The sequence below is a fragment of the Adiantum capillus-veneris genome, chromosome 30 (genome assembly GCF_014529385.1).
Source record: "Adiantum capillus-veneris isolate H3 chromosome 30, ASM1452938v2, whole genome shotgun sequence".
Lineage (NCBI taxonomy): Eukaryota > Viridiplantae > Streptophyta > Polypodiopsida > Polypodiales > Pteridaceae > Adiantum > Adiantum capillus-veneris.
Window position 1 is genome coordinate 78,070,747 of NC_140960.1, and position 10,447 is coordinate 78,081,193.

At 42.3% G+C, this 10,447-nt stretch overlaps 1 protein-coding gene across 1 annotated transcript; it reads left to right on the forward strand.

Moving 5' to 3' along the window:
• The first annotated feature begins 825 nt into the window (after nucleotides 1-825).
• LOC147418254 (uncharacterized) lies at nucleotides 826-8,462 on the forward strand. The gene is made up of 2 exons (XM_086507090.1): nucleotides 826-2,131; nucleotides 8,290-8,462. Exons 1-2 carry the CDS (start codon nucleotides 826-828, stop codon nucleotides 8,460-8,462), a joined length of 1,479 nt encoding a protein of 492 aa, XP_086363216.1.
• The last annotated feature ends 1,985 nt before the right edge of the window (nucleotides 8,463-10,447 follow it).

Genomic DNA, 10,447 nt, shown 5'->3' on the forward strand with positions numbered 1-10,447 from the left:
GAAGGTGTGTGAGGTCTTGGGTCTGAGACCGGGGAGAATTGATGTTGTGTTTGATAAGTGTTTTGCTTAGTGGATGAAGCTTTCATCTTCATTGCACTAGCTAGTCTTGAAGGAACACAAAGAATTGTATTGTACAATGTGTCTCTTGATGGGAGAAACCATAATACAAAGCCTTTTGGAGGGGGGGACCGGCTCCATGAAAATCCGGTCCTCAACTGTTGACAATAGCTTAATTTCTCTCTCTTTTGAAAGTTTTTTTCATGCTATCTAACTAGGTGTTATGCTTTTTGTTGCTCTCTCCACCCAAGCACTCTTGTAATTCTCATTAGGAATCTATTCTAATGAAATGCTCACTATGTTCATGCTAATTTCCGCTACACACAAGGTTTTAGGCCATTAAATGTTACATTGGTATCAGAGCACAAGGTTTCTCTTTTCTTGCTCAAGAAGGGAGGTCCTCAAGCTAGCTATAAATGGTTGGTATTATTAATTGCCTCTGAGTAAGTAGTATAGGGATTTTTCAGCCTTGCAGTGCACCTGCCTTCGTGAAGTTAACGAGGCATCACCGTCGAGAGCTATGTTCTTAATAGTGGAGTCCTATGGGGCTTTCCTACAGCTTAACCACTATTGAGCTATTAGAAGCTTGACAGGAGCCGGTGCTGTTTTGGTGTTGAACAACCCTCTCTTCTATTCCTTGCAATTAATGGTATTCGAGCCATGGGTACAATAGCTTGAGTGCTTTTTCTAAAGGGGTAAAGAGGAGTAGCAACTAGGGCTTGAAGTGCCAAAGTACACCTAAAAAGTTTACACCTAAAAGTTGTTAGAATGGCTGACAATAGTAAAGAGAGTGAAATTAATGTTGATAACTTTGATTTTGTTGATGAGCAAGCTACTAATGATGCTTCGATGCTTGTTAACTATCTTGTTTCTAGGCTTCAACAAGCCATGGGAAATCCATCTCTCCAAAGTGAAGTGCAATGGAAACTCCATGCTCATGGGATTCTCCAAGCTCACCACCATGACAAGAGAACACCTAGGAAGCCTCCTTGTGAGACTTCCAAAAGAGGTCTCTCTCCTATTCGGGAAGAAGAAGAGAATCCATATGAAGGGCTCAAGAATTTACTTCTTGATGATGCATCTCCTTCCCAAAGGAGAAGTCAAGAGCCTCCACCGAAGGAACGAGAAAGAAGTGAGTCTCCCGCCACCTCGACGGAGATGGCTCCACGAAGACGGGGGGCTAAACGCTCTCCATCACCACCAAAGCGGAGAAGACCATCGCACCCTTCTCCACACCATAATTCAAAGAGGGATAATAAAAAGCAAGAGAAGAAAAAGGAAAGAAAGAGGACACCCTCTTCTCCATCTTCTTCATCCTCTTCCTCTTATGAAAGTGATGGTGAAGACGACGAAGATCAAGACAAGAAAAAGGCGAGAAAGAGGTCACCCTCTTCTCCACCTTCTTCAAATTCTTCACCTTCTGAAGAAAATGATGGTGCAACCTTTGAACCATCAAAAAGAAGAGGCCATAGGAAATCCTATGCCGCATGGAAGAGGTCGTCCAAGCTGAAGAAGTTCAAAGAGGGAGGGAAGAGCATCTCTTTCCTTACCTATGATGGCACCTTTGGTGCTACGGACAAAGTCTTGGCCTTTATCCAACAATTTGATGCGGCGTTTGGAGATGAGGGCTTCACGGAGTCCTTTAAGCGATGCCATGTAGCTATGCACTTTCAAAAGTCTGCCAGGCAATGGTGGTCTAGCCTACGAGCCAACGGTGAAGCTCCACGAACATGGAAAGCTTTCAAGGCTTCCATTATAAAGCAGTTTTTGGCCACCGATGCCAAAGACAAAGTACTCACCGAATGGCAAAGCTTAAAGCTCTCTCCCTATGAATCCATCCACAAATATGTAGACAAGTTTTGGAACCTACAAATCAAAGCCACTGTCTTCAACAAGTTGGATTTTGAAGAGAAAAAGCAACACTTTTGTGCGAGCTTAACCAAAGAAATGGTGGAGTTTGTCAACTTCCAAAGACCACGTACCATATCGGCGGTAATACACCATGCTATGGTGGCCTCTCGAATCAATTTCCAAATGGGGGCTAAAAGAAATAATAAGCCCACGGAAAACAAGGGTTCCAAAGAGCCTAAGGGGAAGGACAATGTCCAAAAGTCTCCTAAGGGCAACTCCAACAAAGCTAAAGAGAAGGGAGTTTACAAAGGTAGAAACAAACTCTCCTGAAGAGCTTGACCATTATCGCAAGGATAACTGGTGTTTCAAGTGCAATGAACAAGGGCATGCGTATCGCGCTTGTCCCCAAAAGAACAGCCGCCAAGATCCTCCTAGAGCTACCTTGGTTGAAATCCAAGAGGAGGAGACTCACCAAATTCACCACAAAGGATCTCCTCTATGCCATGCTTGGGGAAAGGTAAGAGAACATGATGCTTTTATTCTCTTTGACCCTGGTTCTACTCACAATTTTATATCTATAGAGTTGGCCACCAAGCTAGGCATACAAGACTATGAGATGGGAGATGTTCTACCCGCATACAGTGCTTTCAAGGGGCAAGAAGCTTCAGTCACTCCCTTAATCGGGAAATTGAGGCTTCATGTCCAAAGCTATGTGGACAAAGAGGACTTCTTTATCTCTCCTTTCAAGCATGAGGATGTAATCCTAGGGGCACCATGTTTTGATCGCCTAGCTGCCAATGTTAAATTTCCTGAAAGGAGAATCTCCTTTAAGTTCAGGGAAAAAGACATGTATATAGATGTTAAGGAAATGGGTAACACTATCCCCATTGTACATACACCAACTTTCAACAAGTCAATAAAGAGCTCTATTTCCGTGTACATGTTTTTTTTTTAGATTCTCAAAATGAACCTAATGCTTTAGCAAAAGAAAATAAAAGCAACCAAAAGGAATTAGAGTTATCCAATTTTCTCAAGGGGTTTCAAGATGTCTTTATTGATGACATCCCTTGTGAGCTACCTCCTAAACGAGGTAATGATGACCATGCAATTGAACTTCTTCCAGGAAGTTCACCGCCTAACAAACCTCCTTATAGAGTTTCTCAAGATCAACAAGAGGAGATTATGTGGCAAGTGCATGAGTTAGTTGAGAAGGGCATGGTTAGGCCTAGCTCATCTCCATTTTGCTCACCTGTGCTATTAGTGTAAAAAAAAGACCTCACATATCGTATGTGTGTCGACTATAGAGCACTAAATAGGATCACTATCAAGAATAGGTTTCCCGTTCCACGGGTAGAATACCTATTTGATAAGCTACAAGGATCGACCTACTTCAGTAGGATTGACCTAAAAAGTGGCTATCACCAAATAAGGATAGTTGATCAAGATATTGTAAAGACCGCATTTCGCACCACATTTGGTCTTTAGAATACATTGTCATGCCTTTTGGCTTGACCAATGCACCAGCCACATTCAACCGCTTGATGGAGAAGCTGTTCAGGCCTCATCGAACCTTCACTGGAGTGTTCTTTGATGATATTATCATCTACTCTAATTCATTAGACGAACACAAGCAACACCTCCAGGTAATATTTCAAGTTTTAAGAGAGAATAAACTTTATGTTAATCGAAAGAAAAGTGAATTTTTCTTGCAAGAGATTCAGTATTCAGGTCACATTATCTCTCAAGATGGCATCCAAATGGATCCATCAAAGTTAGAGGTAATAAAAGGATGGCCTAAACCAAAGAATCTTCATGAACTAAGAAGCTTTATAGGTATGTGTGAATACTATAGATGCTTCATAGAAAATTTCTCACAAATTGCGGGACCATTACATGACCTAACAAAGAAAAGCGTTAGGTACACATGGTCTGCTAAGGAGAACAATGCTTTTGAAAAGCTTAAAGAAAACCTTATCTCTCAACCTGTGCTTACACTACCGGATCTCTCAAAACCATTTGAGGTCCAATGTGATGCTTGTGGTGATTGCCTTGGAGTTGTTTTGCTCCAAGAAGGGCATGCCATAGGCTATGAAAGTCGAAGGCTCGACCCTGTTGAGCAAGCTCTAGGCATATATGAAAAGGAAGTCCTTGCAGTTCTACATGCCTTAGACTCATGGAAGCACTATTTATTGGGGACTCCTTTCATTCTACGAACGGATCACCAAAGTCTTAAGTACTTCATGACGTAGGCCAAGCTCTCCAAAAAACAAATGAGGTGGGAAAATTTCCTTTCGCAATTTCATTTTCATATTGTTGGACCGAGAGTGAATGCGGTTTCCATAGCAACTCACAATGATCTATCTTCAATGATAGATGAGTATGCTATTGATCCCAGTTTTAGAGATGTGATTTCAGCCCTTGCATTAGGGAAGAAAGAAGAACCATATACTTTACAAGATGGTTATCTTCTCTACGGCAATAGACTATGTGTTACTAACTCACTACGTGAGAAAGTAATGTATGAATCTCATGCTCCACCTTATGCGGGGCATAGAGGGATTCAATCTACCTTAAAGGGAATTCAAACATATTTCTTTTGGCCTACCATGAAAGTGAACATACAAGAGTATGTTTCTAAATGTGTGGTATGCCAAAAGAAAAAATTTGATAGAGGGAAGCAACTTGGATTGCTTCAACCCTTGCCAATCCCTAATTCACCATGGGAGAGCATATCCATGGATTTTATCTTTGGATTGCCTAATTCTATCCATGGGAATACAGGAATATGGACGATAGTAGACAGGTTTAGTAAACAAGCTCATTTTATACCTGTCAAAAAGACTATCAAAGCCCATCAAATGGCAACCCTCTTCATTTCACAAATTTTCAAGTACCATGGCTTGCCAATGTCCATAGTGTCGGATAGAGATCCTAGAATGACTAGTAATTTCTGGAAGGGTCTCTTTGAGAATTTAGGGACAAGGCTAAACTTCTCTTCGGCCTATCATCCACAAACGGATGGCCAAAGTGAAATAGATAACCTAACAATTCTCGATCTACTAAAAGCCTATGTAACTAAAGTAGATCAAAGATCCCAATGGGAGAAGTACTTATCCTTAGTGGAGTATGCTTACAATAATACTGTACATACTTCCACGGGAAAAGCACCTTTCGAGGTAATTGAGGGAAGATCAAAAAGTCCCTTGCTACTTAAGGTACATGGGAAGATCTTTGCTGCAGATGAGTATAGCCGGGACCTACAAGAATCTTTTGAAAAGATTAAGGATGCTATCTCTATCTCACAGCAAAGGCAAAAGGTTGCTGCTGACAAGCACAGAAGAGCCCAAGCCTTTAAAGAAAATGATTGGGTCTTATTAAAGTTTCCCAAGGCTCGATTAAGGCACACGACGGGCAAGAATCCTACTGGACACCAAAAGTACTATGCCAAACTAGCAAAAAGGTACTATGGTCCCTTCCAGATTCTTAGGCCAATCAATGAGATGGCCTATCAACTCAAGTTGCCCAATCATTGGCTCATACACAATGCTTTCCATGTGAGCCTATTAAAGCATTACAAAGGAGAGCCACCTCAAGAACCAACTACTGAAGACCCACCGGAGATCGAGGACCATGAAGAGGTGCTGCAGACCGAGTCCATTCTCCGACATGAAGACAAGGTACTAAGAGGCGGTAAGACTATCCGACGATATCTTATTAAGTTTAAGAATTATCCTCTTGAAGATGCTAGATGGATGCAAGGCATACAATTAAAGGATAACCTAAACCTTGTCAATGCTTACAATGCTTCCCAAGAGTAAGCAAATGTACAAAATGTTAAAAAATGAACAAAGTTTTTGTTTTATAAGACTCCCTTTTTCTTTATTGTGCACAAAAATGAAGTAGTATGCATGCTTAGATCAAGTTTGCGGAGACGACGTCTCCCAAACACCAAGTAGAGCTTGTCACTTTGCTATGGAAGATTGATAGGACTAATGTGCAAACATGCTTGCGGCAGCCTTAGGCTCTCAAGCACCGATCCTCTACCCGCTAAGAAAAGGACTCATGAATATGCTTTATCTTATCTACACCATAGTCGAGGATGACTATGATTTCAAGAGAGAGGTAATGTCATAATAATCAATATCTAATTCTCCTAAATGATTTTCTCATGTTAAACTGATCATTTAATATGGGGAAGTGCCAGGGGAGAAAAAGATAGAATATTTGTTAAGCTAGCAGACCGGCCACAGTAGGGATCCAAAGGAGGGAAAATAGGGATCCAAAGGGGGGGCCATCTGTAAAAGAGCCATGTGCAACAATGGGCTAAAAAGACCCTAAGGTTCAGCCCATTAAGACTTCCAAAATGCTAAGGTTCCAAAATTCAAAGGTTGTGTCCAACAATCAACCTTGGGGGGAATTCGATGCTTTTTGTGTGTCCCAAAAGTCTTTACAAATCCCTACATAGGAGGGGGCGAGCCTTGCTTGTAGGGGATGAGAGAGAAAGTCACACATACACACAAGCTCTCTTTACACAAAGGGAATGATGGACACATGTCAGCTCCCTAGCCCAGATGCCCACAAGGTGTACCCAATTCCTATTGGACGGCCTTGGAGGTGGACCAATGAGAATTAGGCTAGAGTAAATCTAGTTTAATTAATTTAAAAACACTTAATAAAAGAACCAATGAGAATTAAGTCCTCTAGAAGAGTATTGGATAGTCTCCCAAGGGGTCCAATGAACATTCAGCAGGCCAATGGCTTGCCTGATTCCTATTGGCCAGGAGGCAAAGGGGTCCAATGAGAGTTTAGTTGAATTATTAAATTACCTAAAGCTCTCACAAAAGGGGAAAGGGAGACAAATGTCAGAAGGCTATCACTTATGCTGCTTAATTGTCATTGGCTAGACCTATGGACGTCCAATGAGAGGGTAGCATGAGCAAATAGCAAGAGGGGTCGACCAAGAGAGAGAGGGGGCTGATTTTTGCAAGGCATTATCACACACACTCACACAATCTCATGTGTGAAGTAAAGAGGACTCTCTCTCCTTCCCAATCTTTAATGGAAAGCTTATCACCTACTCCAAGCTTGTGAGAAGGGAGGCCTACACCAACAACTCTTGGCTTTGTGATGCAAATCCAACCAAGATACAAGCTTCAATGCATGATCATCTCCTCTACCATGCTAATTACTAAGCTAAGCTATGCTAATATGAGTGATTATGTGAGGAGATGTACATCTTTCTCGTAAGAATACTCCTACTTCCTCTCAATCTACTCTCATACCCTGCTAGCTCTCACCATCTTCGAAGGTGTGTGAGGTCTTGGGTCTGAGACTGGGGAGAATTGATGTTGTGTTTGATAAGTGTTTTGCTTAGTGCATGAAGCTTTCATCTTCATTGCACTAGCTAGTCTTGAAGGAACACAAAGAATTGTATTGTACAATGTCTCTCTTGATGGGAGAAACCATAATACAAAGCCTTTTGGAGGGGGGACCGGCTCCATGAAAATCCAGTCCTCAACTGTTGTCAATAGCTGTTCATGCTATCTAACTAGGTTTTATGCTTTTTGTTGCTCTCTCCACCCAAGCACTCTTGTAATTCTCATTAGGAATCTATTCTAATAAAATTCCCACTATGTTCATGCTAATTTCCGCTACACACAAGTTTTTAGGCCATTAAATGTTACATCTAACCAAGATCTTGTCAATGGAGCTCTCGATTTGAGCGTCAAAAGAGGCTTTATCAAACCGATCCCTAACAAGTTTGCTTCTCCCAGTTGAATCACAGGCACCCAATAACTATGATGTCAGTGGCATACAAAATAATCACCAAAATTGTTGCTCTCAAGCTCTCTCCCCTACTTGAAAAGATCTCAACCCCCACCAACATGGATTTATAAAAGAGAGATCTATCTATGACAGCATTCTAGTGGCAATGGTTGGCATAGAGTTTGCATCATCCACTAAGCAAAAGTGTGTATTACTACAATTGGATTTAGATAAAGCGTATGATAGGATCACATGGCCCTTTACTAAAGAGGTCATAAAATCAATGGGCTTTGGACCGAGGATGTGCCGGTTGGTTAGCACATTGGGTGCTGGTAGCCAATCTGAGCTCTTATTTAATGAGCGAATTGTGGGGGCTTTTGAGTTAAAAGAATCAATTAAGCAAGGCTAACCACTACCTCCTCTTTTGTTTGCCATTGGATATTATCCCCACTGGTGACAATGCTTCAAGAGGGGAGATTCTAGGGCTATCCCTCCCCAACAACAATCAACTATTGGCGAAGATGTGTGTGGATGATTCATTACTTTTCCTCAAGTCTTGTCCTTAAGTGATCATGAAGGCTTTAGAGATTGTGCAAATGTATGCCATTGCATCAGGGTCAAAGTGCAATATTGAAAAATCTAAATTGATCTCCCTCTCAGAAGATGACTCGTTCAGTCAGACAATGTGGTATGGGGAGATTGTGTCCAAAGGGATGGTGTTTAGGCACCTAGGAGCCCCTATGGGGGTGGATATAGCCCACAAGAAAAGATTCTCTGGTGTTGGATAAGATAAGGAGAAAGTTGTGTAGGTGGGAGTATGTGCTTCTCTCGTTCGCAAGCAGATTGAAATTGGTCAATTCGTTTATGCTCCCATATATAGCATTTAATGGCCCACTGCTTAAGATAGCTAAGTGCAACTCGAAGGAGTTCTTAAAAGTAGTGAAAAGATATCTCTGGAAAAACAACAATAAAGACTCATTGCCTTCAGAGTGGGAAAGATGGGAGGCCATAGCGAGGCCAATGAGGCAAGGCAGTCTAGGAATTCTAAACCCTAGTACTCACATGGAGGCCCATTGTGCCAAGTTTGTGGTTGCAATCACAAAGCAAGATCAAGCATGGGCTGTTATGACAAAGGACATGATGGACAATGTCAAACTATGCTCACAAGGTGGCCAGCGGAAAGGGCTTGATATGCACAATAAGTTGCTTGCCTTGTGATGGTCTTACTTGAAGCTTGGGGGCTAAACTGGCAAGTTGGCTCGAAAGTGCAACAATGCAGCGGAAGCCTTGGAATGGGGAGAGGTAACTAGATACTTTCACAACTCCTTGTCTTAATGGTCTCCTTGGTTCTCTAAGGCGGGAAGCATCTAGTTGAACCCTACTTGGAGGGAGGTAGCCAGAAAGATGAACAACAAAGGACTCCAACGACTGGGCTAGTTTTGGGCCTATAATAGTGGTGACTGAAAAGGATTGGACCAACTAGCATACGAGTTTAATCTCAATGGGGTTGAAAGATTGCTAGTAAATAGAGTATTAGAACGGCTTGATAGTTGTTGCCTACTGACCTGCAAGTCTAGGTTTGATTGGAAAGCATGGCGGTGGCCCATAAACAAACACTTCCGTAAACCACACACCAATGGGGCTAAAAGATTGCTAGTAAATAGAGTATCAGAACGGCTTGATAGTTGTTGCCTACCGACCTACGAGTCTAAGTTTGGTTGGAAAGCATGGTGGTGGCCCATAGACAAGCACTTCCATAAAACACACACCAAGGAGGTGTACAACATCCTCATGTTCTCGGTGGATTGGTTCTCCCCCTTGAACAAGCAATGGGGCAAGCAATGGTCGGAGGCAAGATGGGTGACAATTGTAAAGAACATATGGTGCCCACAATGGCCATTTAGGATGAAGTTCTTTGTATGGAAGGTACTCTAGGGGGACTTGCCGATTGGGTGAAAGTCTTAGCTAGAGGTATTGGTCCAGATAGATGCCCGCAATCCCTCTTGAGCTTGAGAGAGAGAGAGAGAAACAAGGACAGAGCACATGGCTTTGGCATGTGCAACAACCCAGGCAGGGCATTGTTCATTGTCGAGTATAGAAAGAGCTACAAGGATGGGCAAGGATCAAAGATGTGTGTGCGTGCGTGGGAACAGGCACAAGAGGAGAGCTTATGGCTTTTGTGTAGCCTTTGAAATGGAGAGAGGGTGCAGTATCTTGTGGAGATTCCATATAAAGAATTGAAAGTACGTATCAATTGTGTTGGAGCATCAAAACAAATTACTTGACTTGGATCAAGATGGACTTAAAAAAGAATTACATGGGAGCTAGGTATGTTGCTACAATTTTGGAACAGTAATTAGACAGAAAGATAATAAGAATTAGGTGCCTCAACCTTTTTTTTTTTTTTTGAGTCTCCTTCTGGAATAGGTGTGCTAAATTTTGTTTGACCAGCTTCATTAGATAGAATCTCAATAGATCCTCCCATGTGTTTGAGGGTGAAAAGAGGAGACATGACGTGTGTAAGGGGGGGGGGGGGGGGGGAGAGAGAGAGAGAGAGAAATACTGAGTGTCAAGAGTTACGGAGGGACATTTTTACGTGTGCAGGCAACGCAGGAGGCCTAGAGCGAGCACAGATAGAGAGAGACGGTATGTGTGAGCGCCAACCCAATACCGACAAAGAAGGATTTTTTCTTGCTCTGCGTATTTGGATACCATGGTGAATGGGAGCCGTGCATGTCATTGATGACTTTGTGTGTTGAGTGTCGCGCCTGAC